Raw genomic sequence first — 23,004 nt, 5'->3', positions numbered from 1 at the left:
GTAACTAAGATAAGGTATCTTGAGTATGATGGTCAATGTCATTAACACACTCTTTAGAACCAGACATATGAAGATTTGGCCAATCTTTCACAGAACCTGCTTTCCATAGTGTTTCATGCTATGGCAATCTGAGGTGGGAATCTGAATCCATCAGTAAACATTTCAGTAAAGAAAAGAAACTAACAAACCATATTAGACATCTCAAATCTAAGGATAAGGCATGCAATGGGGCAGCTGTGAAAGTAGCAGGTGTAGGGAGGATTGCTACTGAAATGAACTGCCACACATGCAAAAGAAAGGCAAAGAAGGCACTTCTTCCCCCCCAGTGAATGCACTTCTTAGTTTTTCATATTTGTTTCAGAAATTGCATTTTTGTGTGCAGTAATACTGACATATTGAAAACCTGAAAGTTTAGTTTTCAAATTACCTTTGAAATTTGGTCTGATCCTCGCATCATAGCCTGACATCCTACCCATCAACTTATCCAGGAAATCAGATGGTGACATTGGCATGCTACGAGATCTTGCACTGTCTGTTTCCTTTGTGGCTACCAAGCTAACAGCAAGGAAAAACAAACAAACAGACAAACAACATTTGTTAGAAGTTTTGTTAGCAAAACATTGATTTTATTTGGTCAATCATAGCTCATTTTCCTAGGAACAGGAAAAAAAGGTAAGACGGTCTTTCTAGCTAGTTAATGCTTCAAAAATAGTAGTAGCAAAGAAATTGAACCAGTAAGTTCTTTCTATAGCTGTCATTTAACACATAAATTTTATTCTGCTATGCTGCACAGTTGTAGGCTACTTCTTCCTCACAACTTCTGGAGATTAATAACACTTTCCATCAGCAGTAATCGATATTATCACAAAGTTAAACAGTAACTGTTTATGTAACTGTAGTATGTAGAAGTAACTGTGTATGTAGAATATTGTATTTTGCAGTTGATTATGAGCCTGTTCTATTTTAACTGGGTGTGCTGTGATAGAAGCATGGATCAGAAAAAAAAGTACTAAGGATCTTGATTAGAATAGTACTACTATCACAAATTTTTGTTTTATGTTGTTTATTATTAACCATAATAAAACAGATCAGTCTCTTAGCAGATGGTGTTCTTAACATTGTCTTAGAGTTTCATTTTCTCTTAAAATAAAAGTGACTGCTACAGTGGGTAAAAAACCAAACCAAAACAAAAAACCCTAAATACTTACTGACTAAACTATTTGAGACAAACTTTTCTTCTCAGGGCCACATGACAACTGCCATTTCCTACAGCTTCCTCTTCATCTGCATGCAAAACTCCCACTGGCATTCTACAGTGTGTTCTGCACATGCTAAGACAGCAGAGTAGTGGCACTGCTGGGAGGTGGCACCATGGGAGCCAAAGGAAAAGTCTGTGTTTTGTGGAACAAGTCTTACTTGAGTGTTGTCTAACACACTGGAAAAATAGAACAGTCAGAAAATACATAAATTTAGAGTAACACTGTGATACACGGTGCAATTGAAACCATTTATGGCTTTTGGAGTTTCAGAACAGATAAAGAGCTTTGCATGTTTGTGCAGAATTCAAGTAAAAATAGAGAAGGACTTAAATCTCTTTTACTTACCCAATTCATTGTCTCCATATCAATTCACTCTTTTAGAATGACTTAAATATGCTTTTGTTTAGATGTAAATGCAGGGAATAATGTAAAGCCTTTAGGGATTTTCTGACTCATAAAAAACCCATACTAAACTTTGCTTCTTAACAATGGATAAAAATGGAAAAATTCCATACAGGTACGTATGTTTGCAGAGACCATGTGGACCACAGACTGAGAAGGTGATTTTTTTCTTTTCAAGACACTTTAACTCAGGGCATTAAAATTTACAGTTTTATAAAAACTTCCATTTAGAAGGTCTTCTAAAATTTTTATCTTCAAGTTTGAAATTTGGATTTGTTATCTTAAAAAAAGATTTCATGTTAGTCCTTGACAGTTACAAATTTGAGTACACATAGAATATGAACATGGAAGCCTCTAGAATGCTATGGCTTGCTCATATTTTAATTAAAAATGGAAATTAAATCTTTTAGTTGTAATATTAAATTAGGAAGTTAAATTTTATTCTTGAGTTTATTTCCTTAGGTAGTGTTTATACTATTCTATGTGTAAGCTGATTTGTATATTCTTAAATAGTTCATAAATTGTCAAATTGTCAGATATTTCAAAATTGTTTTGAATATTTTGGTATCTCTTTCAGTATAAAAATGTTTCTTTACTCTTCTTCAATAGTTAACCTATTTCTTTATCCTATTCTTTTTAACTTAGTTCTTTATTTCTTCCCGTGGCTGCAGAATTTCCATTTCTGAGAAATTAAGTATTCAACATATTCTTTTTATAGCTGTTTGAAATTATCCTATTGCCATAATTTTCATTATCAATCACTGTGAATGGATCTGATTCATCACATTATTACAACTTGTAGTGATTAATGTTTCTGTAAAACATCACTAATGTCTATAAAACAAATAAAGTACAAGAGTCAGATTACCCTTTGTTGGGTATTATCTACTTGTAAGGCAAAAGAATTGAGTTACTGTGTGTATACACCTAGTATATACACTTAAACTTGGATTTCATTCTAGCAGTTTTCTATAAGGAATTTATATTTCTATTCTGTAGGTATATAAAATTTCTATACTACAGGATATGCAATCCTGCATTTTTATTCTTTATATACATAAATTATCCAGAACACAAATATAGAAATGTCCATTGTGAGCTTGAATATAATTTTCTGGAAATGAAGAATTTGTTTCTTTGCTCTTTTTTTACTTCACTAAACGTTTTGTAAAACTTTCCTTGTACTTGTAGCTCTTGCTTTGCCATGGAATAAAGTACTTTGAAATTAAAGTAACTAATGCTGACAGGGAAAAATAGTAATTGCTGCAACTGTGGTTTTTCTCAAAGTGACATTTACCTTTTTATATGATGGCATCATTAATATTTGCTTTCATTAGTAAGTCTTAAGTCTCAGAATATCTTGAATAATTTCATGCCTGCTTATGAAAAGAATACATTCAGTATAATTAATACCTTTTGTATAAACAAGTTTTATCTCAAAAGTCAGCTGTAATTTGTAACTAAATATTTATTCAAGGAATGTTTTCCCTTTTACTAAGCTCAGAGTGTAATGAGTAAAAGCTAGTTGAGTCTGCAGAATTCTGCCTTTTTGATTTAAATTTTATTGAAAATATGTATTTCAAGAATACTATTGAACAAATAATACTTTCATCAATCAAAGCTGACATGTGGAATACTCATCTACTCATAAAGGAGCTAGACTTGGTAATGTAGTAAAATCCGAGTAATGCAGTAGATTTTAAGAAGAGATTTTCTGGTTCCAGATTAATATCAAAATTTACTCTGTGTGGTGGGGGCTCTTCAGTTTTATTGCAAATTGCCTCTGAAAGGGGCCTCTGGCTAAGGGGTTAGAGGATATATACTCCTTCCATGAACTAAGAATTGAGCTTCTTTTAGAGTTAATACTGCACATAGCTTTGTCCTCGATACACAACTATTGCATAAGTCCAGCAATGCCTTTGCGTGCCTCCAGTCGGGGAATGCATTCTGACCTGTCACAGTTCTTTAAAGAATTTGTACATGCATTTTCTAGCAGGCAGAATTATAGAAATTTAATATCAGCAAGGTATGATGGACTTGTGTTTAGTATAAAGTCATTATGTGACTTTACTGAGAATGAAAGCTGAACACTTTTTTCAGACATAGAAGCTTCCATTGCTGAAGTCTTTTATTGGAGAGCGATTATAATCTCACTGTCTTCTGGTCTGTTCATAAGAGGAATCCTCTTCCTGGTAGTGATTCTGAGTTGTTCCTGTGAGCTATTGGCAAATAGTTACAAGGATTTATACCGTTTTCCAATTTCAGAATTTGAACGGTACTTGACTTCAATTTCCTGGATGTATCCCAAACATCATTAAAATGTAAATTAAGCCTTCAAAAACAAGTGAAAAGAAATTTGATAACTGAACTTGTGGACAAGAATCGAGAAAAAAAAAATGCCAAAAGATGCATTCAAAAATTATTTGTGACCAGACAAATTTATGCCATCAAAATTAGGGTAAGACTTTTTATTTCAAATAAGCTGTCATACAAAACCAGACAAGATCAGAAAATTACAATCACAAGGACTATAATTACTCCTGTCTCTGGTTTATTCTGTCCATTAACTTATTTTTCCCCCTAAAATCTGAGGACAGATGAGCTTTGCATCAATGCTTTGAAGCCTGTCAAGTTGGAATCTCAATCACTGAGACAGGAAACTATCCTAAATCACAGGTGCTTTACCTTCGAAAAGTCATTTTTGAATCAGAAACTGCTAGGTCAAGCTGAAGATATATCAAGTGGGATATAAATGTTCAGAGAGTAAGAAGCAGCCTGACACAGACAAGATGCAGCTTCTCTAGACCAGACACCACATCCTATATTTCAGAAAGAAAGCTACCTGTAAGAATGGTGTTCAGCAATGCCATCTACAATCTGGAAATAAAATGCAAAGCAATTGATGGTTTAAAACAAAGAAATCAAAAAAGAATTGACAGAGACATACATTATGATGAAATGAAGAAAACAACCTCTTTCCTTAAGTCAGCCTATTTAAGTTGAAAAGTTTGAAACAATTAGAGGAAGGATATTGAGAGATGTATGAACTGTGAGCGTGGGCAGAGCTGGAGAAAGCAGTGAAGAAGGAATCAGAATGCCTCAAACAACTCAGCACTGTTGTGCTAAGGTTCTCACTGCACTTCTGTGTTATCCAGTGGTGCAGAAAGATTGAAAGAGTGGGTAGAAGCATGAAGGTCACTTATTATTTTATACGATATTAATGAGACCAGTACTGGGATGTTACATCAAATTCCATATACGAGTTTTAAAAGGACATTAAAGCACTTGGAAAGGTACTGAACAAAGCCACTAAACCATGACCTGAGAGTTAGGGAAATTTGCTTCAAGTAAGAGACTTTAGGAGCTTAATCTGCTTAGTTTATCAAAAAAGGAGACTGAAAAAAATAGCTTGATTGAAGTGTACAGATATCTCAACACAACAGAAAATGCTGGACATTTATCTGAAGAAGAAAGGGAGAAGAAAACTCAATAAGAGACAGACAAATTCAAATGGGAATTTGGACACACAATTTAATAATAACTTAACAGAAGAGCAAACTGTACCAACCAAGACAATACAGCTTCCTGGAAGAAACAATTTAACTAAATATAAGGTATTGTTCTTCATATATGGCTAGCTTGGTGAAAAGGAGTGAGTTCTGATATATAGAAAAGCAGGCTAAATTCAGATTAAACATTACAAATCTCATGCAGAAATCCACAGACTGTCAAAAGGCACTTGATTTTTTGAGAAGCTTAAGGAAGGGAAGCAATGGGCATAATTCCCTGTGTGAAATGATGTCTTCCCAGGGTCCTTCTACACAGGGGTTGGGTTGCAAGCTTGCAGTTGCTGTAATGAGGTTTGCAAGTTACAGCTGTAATGTTGGCTCATCTTGCTCAATTTCTTTCACAGCTGGGTATTTGACTCACTAAGCAGTTGTAGGAGCATCAGCTCCTTGCACAGTAGGGACTTAAGCTCCAGAATGGAAAGTGCACTTGACCTGCCCATAAACCAGAAGCAGCTTATAAAGCCAGAGCTTGACCACAGCTACGAAAAAGAGAGGTAAATATTCTGTCTATCACATGCACCTCCAAAAAACAAAGAATTGTAAGCTAAACTATAATGTTGTCATGAAAGCAAATGGATATGAAATAGCCAGGAATAAATTTAAATCAAAATTAAATGACTTTCAACCACAACACACTTTGGTTATGAAATAGTTTAACACTTTGAGCTGCCAGCCCTGTGTGTTTTCAAGATGGAGCTAGACCTTAGGATGCTGTGACATTTATAACTGTGATAACAGGTGATGGGATTCAGTTCTTTTTTAATCCACTGCTGGGAATATGTTTACATTTTATTATTGATTCTTTTATGTTTTTAAAATAATTTCTGCTACAGAAGTCTGAAAAAAAAATATTGTCAATACAGCTATACAGCCAGAGGACTAAAACCTACAGAGTTTAAATGGGAGTTCTCATCTATCAGCTGGCAATTTAGTTACCAAGATAAAGCATGGCTCATGAGTCTGTGCTGCTGAAATATCTATTTAAAGCAGACATGTCTGTGAGAGAACATCTTTGTTTTTCTTTCTTCCAAAGGAAAATTATTGGGAAAAACTCTTCACAGAGCATTTACAAATGTTTCCTTCTCTAAAACTTTTAAGGCTCCAAAAATCAGATTGCTTTCCCATGTCTTTTTTCTTTTTTTTTTTTTTTTTCCCTGAAGAACTACTGTTTTCTACCTGCAAGTTGTCGCTATCTATCCCAACCTTCTGCACATTTTCACCAAAGCATAAACAGAGGAAAGAAACTTTACATATGAAAGTGCTTTATATGAGCTTTATTTTAAAAGGTGTATTTTCAAAGGTAATTTCAGGCCCACTACCTTTGAGACTTATGTTTATGCTGCAGAAAATGCTGGTGTTTACTGATTTCTCTCATTTAAACCTTCATCTTCAAGGTATATCATTAAAAAAACCCCTTTCAGTTAGGCTTCAGTTAGTTCAGCCTTAAAAACTATATATATATATAGTTTTAAATATTGAAGAAAAAAAGTAATGGACTACCATCAGCATTTCTAAAAAAGTTTGTATCACTCCAGAAGGACTTAATAAGAACAATCTAGACAAAAGGGAAGGAAGAAATTATGTCTTTCACCATTTGCTGAGTCTTTGCATTTTGTTGCTGCTACAGGGAGGTGACAGATAAAGAAAGAATATGATGTGCTGTAATTCTACCATCCACTGGAAATTTCCTAGAGAGATGTTTACAAGTAGTATTTAGGACAATCCTCTCATTTATCCAAATTAGCCTGAGTAGTCTCCAGTGTCACAGATTTACTTTTGAACACAATTGATACAAATTACCTTTGAATTATATGGTAGGATCATTTTCTCCCTTCCATAGGTAAACTACTGACACATTTTTTTTTTTAAATCTTACATTTAGACCAAGTTGTTGTCACATTTTCTTAGGGATTCTTTTCATCTGATCATAAATTACTAATTTTGTCTCAAAACCAATCCATTTTAGTCATTTAGACAGGTAGAAGGTTTGCATTTCATTTTACAATGCATACTACAGTGCTGCTACATGCATTGTGATGGTCCAGTAGGTCTTTCATATCATTATTTAACTTATTCTCTCAGACAGCAAGTGTGGCCAAACCCCTGGAGCAATTGAATGTTGTGTTTGTGGTCTATTCTTTCCAGCTGATGTTCAAATGTTTTTAATGCACTTCATATTAAAATACTTCCCAGAGAAGCTCAAATTAATTAATTATACCCTTAGAAGGAAAGCAAAAACTGCAGCCAATATGAATTTAATTGCATATAGTACTACACAAAAGCATTTCAGTAAATTAGTCTAGTGGCATTTATTCACTGATTCACCAGCAATGGTTAGGTGAATTAATCTCATGACTAGACTCTCTGATTTCATAGCTGTAAGCAATGGAGATAGAATTCATCAGCTTTTAAAATAAAAGTTAGTAAGTGTAACCATGTAATTAAAGAGGTCTGCTTGGAAGGAAATTATCTTCTAATTGGTGTGTTGGATCATCTGATGGTGTCTTGCATTTTAAAAATTTTAGCAATAAGATTCTGTGATATGAAGAAAGCATTCAAAGCCTCTTATAAGTGATATAGACCTTAATCAAATTTGGTAGAATTACTGGGGAAAGCAAACTTTTAATTTGATGAGGTCCAAAGCACAGGATGGCTTTTTTTTTTATAATGGTAATGTCTCTAACTAACTGATCTACTAGTTAAGTAGACAAAGGACTAACAAGACCAGTTTATAGCAAGCAGAATTTGCATTAGTCAAGACTTACACAAACCTGAACAAAAATACCTTTCGAGAGTAGAATGTTCCAGCATGTGACAGCTTAAAATAAAAACCAAGAAATACAACAAGAATGATTACTTGTTGTAATCATTACTGCAGGCCTCAAGCCCATCCAAATTAATGTTTTCCTTGTTTTTACAAAAATTAATCCTGCTCTTTTTAGAAAGACAAAAAACTGCCTTCACTTTTACACCAAAAATTTAATACATTATTGTAAACCATAAACAATACGAATCTGATTTTTGGAGATAAGGCCAAGGTTTTTCCAAATTTTTGCACAGTTTATCACTGAAATGCATTTGTTCAGTTAAGTGGCATGACACAGATATTCTCTGAGGTGTGATATGTTGAAACTGACTGAGATAGCTGTGTCAAAAGAGAAACACAAGTCTCTGTGTTTTACTGAGATAAAGAATTTTGAATTTGGAAACCTTGAAGATTAGCAAATACAGTGGAGTGGGAGTTCAGAAGACAAGATAAACTTTTTAAGCAAGTATTTTTAAACATTTCAATACAATTTAAAACCAATCTCTTTACTGAAAATTAAAATACTTCACAGAAAATAAAATACAGGTTTTTCTGATGGGAGGCCATTCATCAGCAATATTTATTTATGAAAATCCAGGGCCATTCTGGAAAGCCAGGAGCTATGTCAGGGGGTCACAGCTGCATGGATCCAGCACTGAAAGTGACATGCAAAATCATCTGTTGCTGCTGTTCCATTCTAGCTCACACAGAGATACTTTCTTCTGAGAAACAAAACAAAAAACTCATCTCCTTCTCTGAATTCTCCTTGAAAGACAATCTCTTTACATTATCTCTGTTGTGAACTCAGGGTAAGTGAAGTCCTGGTTTAGATGCCTGAATTAGACAACATTCCCTTCCACTGCTCAAGGTTAGTACAAGGAGATAATTTTCTTCCAACTCCTTTGTATTCCATTATGAAAATAACTCTATTTGAATAATGATTTATTGGTGAATAAATTAACTTCATTCTGAGGGACAAAAAGAAAGTGAAAAGAACAGTGGAAGAGGGTGGCATGTAGTAAAGCCAAAGGTAGTAAATGATGGAGAAAGAATTAAGTTTTCAATGTGTTAACAAAGACAGAGATTGCAAGGGCTTTTTATTTCTGCTAAAACTGACAATAATGTGTTTCTTGCTAATTAAAGATGCAATCTCTGGTACTTGTTGTAGGTCATAAAATTGACAGTTCCTAGTGCAAAGAAAATGCAGATTTTCATATACTGCAATGTTTTAGATAACACTAATTTTCTCAGAACAAACAGAATTCTTAGCTCATGTTTGCCAGAGTGTCATATCAACTAAGAGGAGCAGAAGCCTTGTATCACTAAGACTTTAAAAAGCAATTTTTAAAGAAAACCCTCAGGAAAAATGTTGATTATTTTGTGCAAAATTTCGATTTTCTACTGATTTTTCACATTTTAGATTTTTCTAGTTGTCCTCGTATCCTCTTATTTTGACTAGGTGCAAATGGTCAGAACAATTTTTCAATATAATGCTGAAGAGATAAGAGTTGCATCAGGACACATTTTCAGCTGAAGTAACAGTGCTTAAGTGCAACAAAAAAAAACCCCTTCCATTTTAAGTTCACTATCTATTCTTTATTATTTTAGGGATTATAAATGAAAGTTACCTTAAATATATAGGGGATTGCATTTCAATGCAACTATTAGAAAAGTATTTTCTTTCATATTTGAAATTTTTTTCTGTTTCAGCTACAGGATTAACATTAAATTTTAGTGCTCCTGTAGCTTAGGCAATGATTGCAAGCATTTTTTAACATTCCTGATACCTTTATGGTGTCTTTTTTTTTTTTTGCATTTATTAATGCAGTTGAGAGTTCCTCCAGCTTTACAGTCCCTCTAGTCATCTGTGTCATGGAAGTAAAATAGCTTGCTAAAGCAAACACATTTAACACATGTTAACATAAAGTACATAAATTATGGATTATTGTTCTGAAAAACTTTGGATTGCTGTGGAACGTTTCAACTCTTCTTAACGAAGAGGAAAAACAGAATATTACAATTTGAAGTCTTCAGATTAAGTCACTCTGTCATGATCATCATTCTAGTACATTATACTCTAGATAATACTAAATTTATATAATTTTTTTTGTTTGTGGCAATACATATATATAAGCACAATGCTTTACACAGCAGCATGTGAAGTGGCTGTTTAGATTTGATTTTTTCTCTAAAATAAGATTGATAAAAGTTCTGTTAGAGAAAAGCTGAATATATCCTGAAAAGTAACTATATAAAGTATTTTTTCCCAAAATGCTACTCACAAATTTGTTTATTTTGATTATCCAGCTAATTATAGTGTAGGTCTGTGTTATTAGTAATAAGTTAGAGTTTTCAATCAAGACAAAATATTTCTAGTTGGAAAAATACTGTTTTCATGAAATGGAGTTTTAAGGAAATATATGTGTTTCAATGTAGTTTTATGAAATGCTGGCAGGCTTGGGTGTAATATTGTTCAGTTTTCTTTCTATTTCGTCAGAAACAATAAATTTCCCAATGTCAATAGAAACTGAAGTTGCAGTCTCAGGTTCTAATTTTTTAAGACTCTGAACATCTTCCCCACAGAATTAGCAGGGGTTTTTCTTGCTTTCTGCAACTTAACCTGCTTTTTATGCATTGAAAAGTGAGAAAATCTTTTCAGAGCTTTGGTAATTTTGTGAGATGGGAATGGTGATGTTCAACCAACCGTGTTAATTTACGTGAGATATGTGTATTAAGTAATTTTTTCCTTTTTATTAATTCTATCCAGGATCAACACAGTAATAAATCAGTATAAGACTTTCTTTAACAAGAACAGAGCTGAGCTTCAGGGTGATGATGAGAGTGACAGAATTCATGCCACATAATGACAGAACCCAGTATTCCTAATGCATGCACTGAAGCATATTCCTTACGGAATAAGTCAGAGAAAATAATGTGAAGGTTAAAAAAACAGTGCTGCTAGCTTTTCGTGCTTCCTCCAAAATTATCCTGGTCCACTACACACATTCTCTTTCACACACAGAAAGTGGTGTTTAAACTTCCTCTCAGATACATATTTAGTCTTTGCTTTTCTAGTCTTCATTATGGCAGAATCCCCTTAAATTATCATCCCAGTGTGAACTTTGTGTAAAGAACTCCAAATGAGATGAGGGAAGGAAGAGTCATGACCTGAGCTGATCCCCCACTGCCCAGACAAATCCTCCACCAGATGAGTGAGGGCTCCAGGTAGAGCACCCTCTCCATTTCCCTGGATCATCATAAAAGCATTGAGGACACTCCCCCTCCCCATCAGTGTTAAAGGCTTTATTACATGCAAGACTCCTGAAAGAATCATCCCTGTTGAAAAGGAGGAAAAAGAGCATTCTGTTAACCATTGCTCAGGGATCTGAACAAGTGCTTTTGTGCTCACATTTTAATTACAGATGAAAATTTGAGTACTCTTGGATCCGAAGAGGTACAGAGAAGCAACAGAAATAGGTAAAGGGAGAGAGATATTTTCAGAGTTAATTTGCAGAGTTGTTAGAATTTGGGGATAGGTACTGAAGCTAAAAGGGAAAATTTTAACACATATATGGAAAAACTTCTTATAAAACTTAAAAATATTTTTAAACCCAGTTCCCCACTCTATTGTACTTTTTGTATTCATAGATTACTGTCTCAACTGGGGACATTTCATATTCATTTTGTGTGGTAAAAACTTGCAATATTATGTTCAAAACAATTAACTATCATTTTTAGTGCACAAGAACTGAGGGAAACTACAAGATATTTTATTCTAGTTTAAGTCTTGCAAATTAGAAGTTTAAGCAAACTGATAAATCTGCTAAAAAAAGGAAAAGTATCCAGAAAGAATTCTTTCTAGCATAATAAAAAAAATGAAAAAAAACCCATTTAAAATGGATTTTAAAAAGAAGTCTTTTAGGGGATGTATGCACAGCCCTTCACAGAAGCTCTATGTATGTACTTAGGCCCAGAATTTACATTTACACTAGAACACAAGAGTTAGGCACAACTTTGGTGTGTGAAGTCAGTGCTTTAGTCATTATTGATTTCAAGGTGTTTATTTTTGCCAATTTACCACTTTGTGACATTTATTTTATCTACCAGGGCACTGTTAGCACATACATTGCTCACAAACCTCTAAGTAAACTTGGTCCCTGAAGATGGAGATATCTCAGCCTCAGTCCGGAGAATGGACTCTCCTGTGCATCACTGAATCTAGTAAAGGACAGTGCAGTTTTGAACCCTTTATGAAACTACAAGACTTAGCAGGACAAAAACCCAGGATTCTTTAAGAAATTGAGTCCTACTGTATGCCACAACATTATAAACCAACTTTTCATAAAATAGTCCCTAAGCTCTGCAGTTCCCCATTAAGATGTAAAGTCATAATACTTTTTAAAAGAAAAGAAAAGAAAAGAAAAGAAAAGAAACCTTTGAGAACCATGATGGCATAACTGTATTAGCTAGATATTTCTGCTGAGTCAAAGAGGGAATGCAACAAAGAGCAAAATATTAATACAGTAGGTGATGTAGTTGTAACTACAGCTTGAATTTTATTAGAGGAAAAAATGAATTTTATTTTTAAAATTTCATAGCTGCTTTGATTTTGGCTATGATACTTTTCCTAAATTAGTTTTAACTGTAAGAATCCCATGCAGGTTAATAGCAATTAACTCTTAATTAAATTAAATAAGTTTGAGAAAATTTAGTACTTCTGTGTTCTACTCTATTGTTGCACTAAAAGAGCCTTGGGATAATCTGCTGCCTTGCTTTTTGCTCTAACAATTGATTTGAATGAGTCAGTAGCCCCACTACTTGTGCAGCTCCACTATTTCAACAGCCAATGATCATGTCAGACCAGAGTGTTTTTGAAAATTTCCACCTCTGTGGTCTCAAACTGTTTCCCTTGGAAACTGCATTTTGTTAATGTTTCATGTCACCACAAAGAAATTTCAGTAATAATGTCCAAGAGGACTGATCTTCCTTAGGGAAGTTCCTACCTAGAAATAGAACTGACTCTCCCTGTTGTTCCCACTCATTTTGCACATCAGTTGTAAGCCCAGAGAAGTAACAGGGTGGTTTGTGGTACAGAAAAATTGTATAAAAAATCGGAGTGTGGAGTCACTGTCCCTGCAGATGTTTAATAAAAGACTGGCTGTGGAACTTAGTGCCATGGTCTAGTTGACATAGGGATGTTCATTCATAGGTTGGACTTGATGATTTTAGAAATCTTTTCCAACCTAATTGATTCTGTGATTCTGTTCATTATGTGGAAAGTCCAGTTAAGTGTAGATAGAGTGTTATTACCCTGTTTGCTGTTGTATTCAATAATGTGTATTGGACAAATAATTCTGGAAATCTGCCTGGAAATGTAATAATGAAATGCATTCTTTAATGCTTTTATAAATATACCATCTATTTTTTCAAACTTTTTTTCTCATTCTTTCTTTTTATTGTCACTTCTTACAATTCCAATGCCACACCATCTAAAGGCATCAGCCAGAAAGCATAATAAGCCATTAAAAATAATGGATTGTGCTAGAAAAAAAGTACAGTCTTTAACATTCTTATCCTTTTCTCCTGACTTTACTCTGCAAACTATTCTACTTTCTGATGCTCTTTGTGCTCTTTTTGGTCCTGCACTTTTGATAAACATAGTTTTTTACTGTGCATTTTCCTTCTCTCTGAGATGCTCTCTTTTTGCTGGTAGTTGATATCCTCAAAAAGGTGCCTTTTACTTGACCTATTCATGATGCCTATATATCAGTGAAAGTGATATCTTCTATTTCCTATTTCCCTTCACTGATTCTTTCACTAAACATCATGAAGTTTAGTAGAAAAAGCAGTAAAGAGGACAAGAAGCAACACCACACACAAGGGCTCTTCATCATTCATTACTTGAGAAAAGCTGATTTGCAGGAATAATTCCCTATAGGTATTATTACATAATACTCAGAAAGGTCATTTGAAGCCTGTATTCTGAATCTGTTAAAATAAGAAGCTATAATCTTGTAAAAATTTTCATTTTCTCTGATTTTCATGATTCCTAGGATTCCTGGACAAAACTAATCTGAGAGAGGAGCTATTACAATTATCATCATTTAGAAGCACAGCACTTATCTCACAATATTACTTGCTTCCAGTTGTTGTTATCATCAATTGGCCAGGAATGAATTAAGAGAAGTTGAAAAGTAAGAAAATCTCACTAGCACTGTAAGAATTGAAAGATTTTTGGTTTTAATTGAAATTTCTGTTATTTAATTTTCTTAAAAGTTATAGTACTATAAACACAAAAATATATACATAATATATAAATATGTAATCATTTCCTGAAATTATGAAGATGGTAATCACTTAGAAAAATAACCTAGTTTTATAGAAACAAAGAAGGGATAGCTAAAACACTTATCAGATTTGTACCCATGAAGAAACTCGTAGTTGGCACAAAAGGGTTTCAGTGTCTTCAGTGGTATAGTTGAAATACAAGAGAAATTGGTAGAGCTGAAATACAAGAGAATTTTAATTACATATTCTTGGTCACAAAACCCCCTTTTGTCACATTATCTTAGTTTTGAAAAATACAATGGCTCCCTAAAGGTACTGATGCTCTCCTCCTAGACTTTTTTTTTTTTCCTAACCCTGTGCTGGGGAGACTACCGTGGTCTCTGCATGAGTAGTGTGGCTTTCACCCAGTATTGTGAATTTATAATTTTCATCTGAGCCTGACCTGCTGACCTGACCCTTTGGCTTTGACCTTGGGCATACCTCTTCATTACCACCTTTGCTCATCAATTAGAACTTTTGAACTGTTCTTCTCCTGCACAAGTGCTGTGGGTCTGCAACTTTTATGGCAGAATCCTGTTCCTTCCAGCCTTGCTGTCAGTCTGAACGTCCAGCTCACCTACCCTTCCTTTGCTACTCCCTGAGATGTGCTAAGTGCTTTCCATCGGACCTGGAGTCTGTCAGCTGATTTATTCCACAGAAACTCTCTTTCAAATTAAGTCTGGGCTGCTGAGGAATGGTATTGTGCCTCAGTGCTGTCATCTTGCATTAGGAGATTTTCCTTTACACGCTTTTATTCACATCTTCATTTGGACAGACACGTTTATTTCTTGAGTAGCATTGTAGGTCTAATTATTAACATATTAATAAGTTACTGAAGCTTCATTAGAACACCTGAGAATCTTTATTTTCAAAGATGTTTGTGATGCTATGTCAGATTTAATAGTTTTCAGCTGTTGTATTTTTTTCTCTTTCATTTGAAGGAACTAATACTGGCTTAAAGGATAATGACTTCTGCTTCTTGTAGCTATTCACCTGAAATCAATTTGCAATGAAATGCAGGAAAAATTTCTAAATCAGTTAACCTTAAACTCAGATATGCCACAAGGTTAGGTTGCATGGAGGTTTTTCCTACAAAAATCTAGTTTTTAAGAGCAATTACCTGTGTCTGTGATACTGTTTCCTTCAATGAAAGTCCAACTTTAGTGAAAAGATCAAGGAAAGAGGCAATAACCTAATTGTAGCATGATTATTGGTCTATGCTAATATAGATAAATAAAGAAACACCACACAGGGAGAATTTATTTTGCATTTCCCCAGTGCAACCTACTCTTTCATCCTGTTTGATCCCCATACACATGTCCACATATAAAATAGAAACCACATCCTCCAAGGAAAAAGCAAATCCCTGTCAAGTCCCAGACAGTGTAGTTCTAATAGATCAGTGCTGGTGTCCATGAAAATTCCTGAGCTGTTATGAAACTGGTTTTGACTCAAAAATCTGATCTTCACATTTATTCTACAAATATGATCTTGCTTCCATCACGACCTCTTGGAATTCAGGCAAATCCAGAGGACTTTTTGTTACACTACTACTTTATTGAAAACTCAGAAGAATACTCAGTCTTAGACATTATTATAACTTCAAGCTATATTTCAGATTTTTTTTTTCTTTCTTTGGTAGTAAATTGCAGTTGTTTTAAGGCTACATTACTTTATTGACCCTAGATTTGCCTCTTCTTTGCACCTGGACCCTCTTAGTATCACATTCAGGCTCAGATTAGCAGTAATATTAATATGTAATTGTTTTTTTATTTTGGGTCTGATAATAGATTTTCTCCCTATCCTCAAATATATTGCATAAACCAGAGTGCTATGTAATTTAACCATTGTTTTTCATGTATAAAATCTATCAATACATTATCAGTATGTGTATTAATCTATGACATAACAGTACAAACATGCACAAACATGCACAATATGAGGAAAGACTACAGATAATCACACAATCATTGAGGTTGGAAAAGATCCCAAGACCATGCAGATAATCTTTGACTGAACACCACCTTCTCAACTTGACCACAGCCTTAAGTGCATGTCCATTTCTTGAACACCTCCAGGCATGGTGACTCCATCACCCCCCTGGGCAGCCCATTCCAGTGCTTGACCACCCTTCCCATGAAGAAATTCTTCCTGATATCCAATGTGAATCTTCCTTGGCACAGCTTGAGGCTGTTTCCCCTTGTCCTGTCACTTGTTGCCTGGGAGAACAGGCTGAACCCCATCTGGCTACAGCCTCTTTTCAGACAGTTGTAGAGAGCAAAAAAGTCTTTCCTTAGCCCCCTTTTCTCCAGATTAAACAATCCCAGCTCCCTCAGCTGGTCTTCACAACACTTGCTCTTCTCTAGATCCTTTCCCAGCTCCATTGCTCTTCTAATTTTTTTTTCTGCAATATCTTTTGGAGATCAAATTAATAATTAGATGCTATAATGACCAATATACATCTTTTTTCAGCCATTGCAATTTGAAGGATCTTTTGATGTGGAATGAAAAATGAGTTATTAAAAAAAAATCAGGTGAAGCTTCTTCTTGTTAAGCATGCATCTCCAGACCTTGCTCATTAAAGTAGCAAGTCTAAATTTACACTGAAAAACATCCTTTTTTCTATCTTCATAGGCATATAATTTAAACATTAATTTTAAATAGCCTCAGGGCTGTTGGACAAGTAATGAAGGCTTTTCTTGTTAGTTGCATTCAGTTTTCTCACACAGCCTTCAGTTTCTTAATTAAGAAAAGTTTCAAAGTTGCACAATGTAAGAGAATATAACATCATTTCTTCCAAAATGTATGAGCAAGTAAACCACATAAGGTTTGACTGTTCCTAGAAATCCATGGTGCATCCATCTTCTCATCAAGTGCTATATAGGTGCTAAGGCTGGGGTCTGTGTCTAACAGAGAGTGGAAGCAGCATTCTACTATTCTCTTTGCTCCAATGGAAATAATTTCACAAGGTTTAAGTTGGAAAAGAAATAGAATTAATGGCTCCAGAAGAGTTGAGAATTTTATAGGTTCAATATTTTAATTTTTATTTTTTACTTTTTTCCCATTTTTAAAGCATGGAGGAAACTCTTATATGTTTTGGACTGACTCAGATTTCTCCTGTATTGTTTTTAGACCTAAAGTCATCAGCACCCTCTATCTTGAGATTGATAAGGAAGATAAACATGGATTCTGAGCAGCTTTCTTAACTACTTCTCCAACCTTGTGCACAGTAACCATGTTCATTATCATAAAGTGACTATTTATGAGCAAAAGACTCAATTGAAGACTGAATTGGAAACAATTCAGTAATAGTCTATACTTATGTGATGCAGAATATCTGTATGCTTTTCATAACTGACTTTATAGCTTTCCCCCCACTTGGAACAAAAGCTTTTATATAGTTAAAATAAAGGATTAACAATTCAACAGTAGGATGGCATTTGCATGGAATAATATGCAGAGGAAAAAAAAGTTCCATAAATACATTGAAATAGAATAATAATAGCCCAGTGCTGCTTGTATTGCCTACACTACACAAGTGTTTTGTCACCTACACTGAACATTAAATACTCATTGCAAAATTAAAAGTGTAATATACATGCACTGAGTCTCCTCTCAATGTCAGTCTCACACCATGTGACCAAGTTTCTTAAAATCTCTTTCTTTTGGCACAATCACAATAAAATCACAGTACAAACAATTTATGTTACATATGTTGATACAAAGCATATCATTAAATTAACTCCAAAAAGGTAAGATTTGCTATAAACCTGTGAGCACTTGTGAAGTGTGCCATCATTGTGAGGCACTACATGCTGCTGAGTTAACTTCATGGTTATAAATCCCTTACACATCTAATCCCCAAACTCTCTTTTCAAATTTAAGTTTCCTTTTTTGTCTTTGTCAAATAACAATGTGATTCTTAAAATAGTCTGGCACTGTCATGTTACATGGCATAGTTTGTTTATTGTGGTACAGAGCTAGAATGTTTGTTGATAACATGGCTAACTGAATTAGCAGTGAATATGTGATGACACTGAAGTCTCTTTCTTTACATGTGTGATTTTTCTTGTAACTTTTCCCTCATGGACTCAAGTTCATTTTAGTCTGGTATCACTACACTTCCAGAGCTGTGTGTTAAAAGAATGTTTACATTGATATAATAACATCACTTTGCCTAGAAAGAGTGTGCTGGGCAGAGAAAGCCGTATGAACCTCAGTCTTGTACTCAGGTCATAATTTATGGATACATTGCCATCTTTCGTAACACAAATCCTAGACTGTCGGTAGTACAGCACATGCAGCATTCTTCTGCAGGGAACTTCTGTAGACCACATCCTCTCTGCACCCATCTGGTGTTTTTCTGTTTCTGCACAAGACCTCTGACCTAACGCAATCTGTGGTTTTCCTTTTGCTGAAAAGAACTGACAGTAATAAAGAAGTCTGTATATTCCCAACTCAGATAATCTTCTGTAACTTTTGCACATAGACACTTTAGATCATCGATGTTAGAATTCCTGCTAAAAATAGTGATAGAATTCACAGATCTTATAGGAAAACTCTATGTGCGAGCAAGTGAGGGAAGTACACAGCCTCCTGCTTGTAAAATGCAAAAGGAGGTTCGGGACAGAGCATGTTAGAAGCCGTTCGGGAAGCGTGGAGCCCACGGATTTAGTTTCCGTGGGCACAGCCCGGCTGCCGAAGGTAGCCGGCCGTTCGCGGGGAGGGCAGGCGGTGACCGCGGCCGTCCGCACCCGTCCCGGGCACTTCAGCCGCCCGAAACCCGGGAAGGGGGCACCTCTAGTAGCCCAAAGAAAGCAACTCACCTGAGCAGCACCGCAGCCTCCCACAGATAAAACCCCGAGACAGCCGCGCGGAGGTACCGGATCCTGGCCATGCTGCTCGGAGCCGCGGCGGAGCCCAGCAGCGGCGGTGTCGGAGCCATGGAGGGGGCTCGGCGGAGCGGCTCCGCGGTCGGGGGGCAGCACCCAGCACCCTGGAGAGCTCCGGCGGCTCCTCGCCCGTCGCCCGCCTCAGCGCCCGGCGGCCCCCGGCGCCCTCCCGCTGGGCCCCGGCGCGCCCGCCCCGCCGCTCCGCATCGCAGCCTAATCCCAGCCGCGGCGGCGGCGCCGAGCCGCGGCGGCGGCGGGAGCCCCCCTGCCCGCCCGCCTGCCCCCGGCTCCTGGCAGCAGCCCGCGCTCCGCCGCCGGACGCATGCCGGGCTCGGGGCGCGCGGCCGGCGGCGGGGCGGGCGGAGGCCGGGCCGGGGCCGCCCCCCAGAGCGCGGCCGCCGCGGAGGGCGTGGGGCGGGACCGGGCGCGGCGCGGAGGGGCGGGGGGGACCCTGGAGGGACTGCCCTGGGTGTGAGGGGCGCTCCGCCGGGGCCGCGTGGGGAGTCCGTGCTCGGAACGGAGCGCCTTCCATCCGCGGCGGCGGAGCCGGTGCCTGCACGGGGCAGCCGCCGTCAGAGAGGTCGGGGGAACTCCCTGAACCTCGGGTCTCCGACCAGACTGGGAAAAGAGGGGCGCTTCTGCTCTGCTGTAGGTCTGGTGGTACTCTTTTCCTTAGGAAGTAGGTGAGGGAGGTGAGAAACACATCTCTGTACTTCAGTCTCTTCTTTGAAAGCACGGTGCTGATTGACACAGAAAAAGTATATCCTGTTCCATTCGACTTTTTCGGAAAAGAGAAATGATCTAGAGCCGTAGGATGAACTAATAGGGAAAGCCAAAGAGTCTGAAAGTTTGACTGGGAAGGAGAGTGGAAGGGATTATGAGAAGGAACAAGGGAAAGAACATCTTAAGTGGGAAACTAGAAAGTTGTTCATGAGAACGAGGGGAGGGGACAGAGAATAAGGTTACAAAAATACAGGTGGCAAAAGTGACGTGATTACATTTATTGTCAGAGAAACCAAATATTTCAGGCTAACCAGGTGCTGCTTTCCTTAGCAAGGGTAGGGCTTTATGAGTTGATATTGAGAAATATTATTTGAGAAATTCTTGTGGGAATCTGTATGATTTGTGCACAAAATAAAATGAAGGATTTGTCAGGAAGGGTTACACCTGGAGAAGAGCAGAAGGGGGAAAATACGTATGAGATTGTAAAGTAGGGCTGCTCTAAAAGACAATGAACACCCATGTCATCATTTGGGAGAGCCAGTGGGAAGAGAAACCTGGGAGGACCAGCTCTGGACAGAGCTCTGCACTTGTGAGCAGCATCTGACTGCGCCTGGCTCCCTCTCCTTGCCTGCCGCAGTACGATCCGCCCGCTTTTGGCTCCTGTAGCACTGTCCTGCGTTAAATGGCACCCCAATGCTTGTGCAGCTCCAAGAGATGCACAGCCCACTTGATTATCTCATGCCAGACTCTGACTAAAACTACAATGAAGCCCTAGAAAACCTAGGTGCCAAAGACTTAGCAGATGTGGAAAAAGGAAAAGGTTCAGCAAGATAAGGCACATGAAGCAAAGAAAATGGAACTGTAATTTGAGAGAAGTATAATAAACTCATGACAGAAAAGGAAGATGGAAAGAGTGAGAGTGAAATATGGAACAACTTTTAACACAGAAAAAAAAACTGATTAGAAGGTCATCAAGTAGATGAGATACAGGAAAGAAATAAGAAACAGGGATTTTATACATTCCTTATATCCAAAGATAGGTGTTAGTTAGAAATAAGGTATTTCATTAGAAACCTTAAAAGTAGTCGCATGTTCCACCTGCAGGTATATTGTCTTTTCTTTTTAATTTCAAAAAATACCCCACATGTGGTTTTCACCACTGTTCTGAAGTTACATTGTCCATTTTCACAATGTTCCTGTTCTTTTTTTTAGCTCTTCTTCAAGGTTGTTCCCAGCAGATATCACTAAATATTAATGCCTACACATTTTAAAGACAGATGAGATTTCTTTGTTGATAACTATCAAGTGTATGGCAAAGAATGCACTAGAATATCACTAGAAATTTTCCTCTGTTCTGTGATTTTTTTAAATTACTAGTGGTTACATAAAGGAAGGGAATCTCTAAGTTTCTAGGTCCACTCTGCAAAAAGTTGTTCCTTTTTGTTTTGTTCTCTCTGTAGCCCTGAATGTCAAAAATGATCATGACTTGTTAAAACCTCAACTGAAAACACAGTAACAAACAAACTAATGAATCCATCTGTTTACTCAGGGACAGTCTGTCAATGCAGGTGCTCTACAGAATCAGTGGAGTACTGTCTTTGGATATTTAGAAGAGTTGATTTCTATCTTTTTTCTTAAAATGAGTTTGCAGTGAGGCTTCTTCTCCAGGACCTATTTTTTTGTGGACTATGTATTTCAACAGTGAATTGGTCTAATTTAATTTATTTGCACTGAGGCAAATGCATTTTTCTTATGGTGCTGTTAGTTGAAACTACCATCACAAACTCTCCATGTCTCCTACAATAGAAACAGTTCTATTTATTATAAATGCAGGCTATACTTTAAATATGCAGAATTCAAACTTCTCAAAATCCTTGTGGGAAAAGTATATGCTTGCTTGTGCTTTTGGTAGCCAGTTTGCTGTTGCATTATTTTATTTTGCTAGGTGAGACTGTTTTTGAACTTTTGAAAATTTTCTGCTGGTAGTGTTGAATATTAAAATATTTTCTTCTGAGTGAATTCAAACAACCCACCTTGATTTATAAAAGGTTTCACTTCGACAAAACAATCAAGCATATATTGTTGACCTCAAACTTTGGCAAAATATTTAGTTGTTATAAATGTTTTAATTCACTAGTGTTTTATTTACCATCTTATTAGTCTTTCCATATGATTACTGACAGACCTACCTGCTTATTATATAAAGGCAAACCAATGATTATGTCCCATATTTACAAGATCTCTGTGGTATCTTTTGATACTTCTGGCAGTTACAGTAGATTGAAAGGCGAGACTTGTTTGGACATCTGTTTTAAAACCATAATCCACAGAGTTTCTATCTCAAATATTAATGTTGTTTATTTATATATGTCTCACATACCTGGATAAAAATCAACTAATATTGCTCAGAATTCAAAATATGATAGCTGGTAAGTATGTGCCATATGCTTACAAAACTGAGCTGCATCATTTATTTTCAGTAGTACTAGAGGTTAATTGAAGTACATTCTTTACCAATGGTAAACATCAGTATGTTGAAAAAAAGTTTTCACCAAAATATTCATATGTCAATCTCTAATTTTCCTTTTAACCAGCAGGCTGGATATCTACTATATCTCTGGTTCAACCACGATTTAGGTATATACGAAAGTACATCACTTGTATTTATGAGCTTGAGAAATGTTCACCAGGAGTAGCCTGTGAGGCAAAAATGCTTTAAGGTTACTGGAAGAAGATGCTCCTAATGTGAATCATAACAGTATTATTTGTTGTTGTTCCAAAAATGGGGATAATTGAAAAACTTTGTATATTAGAACAGCAAGAAATAAGATAGGTCAATATTATAGACTACCTCAATTTATTAACACACAATTTATATGATTGAATGCAAGATTATGTAGTTATTCAAGTTTTTCACACAGAGGAACTGAGTGCATGTATGGGTAGAAAGATTAACTAATGTGCTTTTTGGTGTGATAGCATTGTTCAGGAATATTAAGATAAGCTAATCATAGTTGTAATCATGA

At 36.4% G+C, this 23,004-nt stretch overlaps 1 protein-coding gene across 6 annotated transcripts in view; it reads right to left on the bottom strand.

Annotated features, from left to right (window-relative positions):
• Positions 1 to 19,445, bottom strand: part of GLRA3 (glycine receptor alpha 3) — a 76,362-nt gene extending 56,917 nt beyond the window's left edge. For 4 of the 6 annotated variants that reach the window (XR_013774241.1, XR_013774242.1, XM_079305687.1 and 1 more), the window contains exons 1-2: positions 19,190 to 19,445; positions 428 to 555 (exon numbers count right to left, since the gene is read on the bottom strand). Coding sequence is in view for 3 of the 6 variants with exons in the window: in XM_079305687.1 (XP_079161813.1) it covers positions 428 to 555; positions 19,190 to 19,308 (247 nt within the window). In the remaining 3 variants the exon portion in view is untranslated. The remainder of the gene's footprint in view (positions 1 to 427; positions 556 to 19,189) is intronic. The other 2 variants (XM_079305689.1, XM_079305690.1) reach the window with 2 other exon arrangements.
• Between the last annotated feature and the right edge of the window lie 3,559 nt (positions 19,446 to 23,004).

Source organism: Erithacus rubecula, assembly GCF_903797595.1.
Source record: "Erithacus rubecula genome assembly, chromosome: 5".
NCBI lineage: Eukaryota > Metazoa > Chordata > Aves > Passeriformes > Muscicapidae > Erithacus > Erithacus rubecula.
Note: the sequence above shows the minus strand (reverse complement) of the source record. Positions and strands in the feature narration are given on the sequence as shown.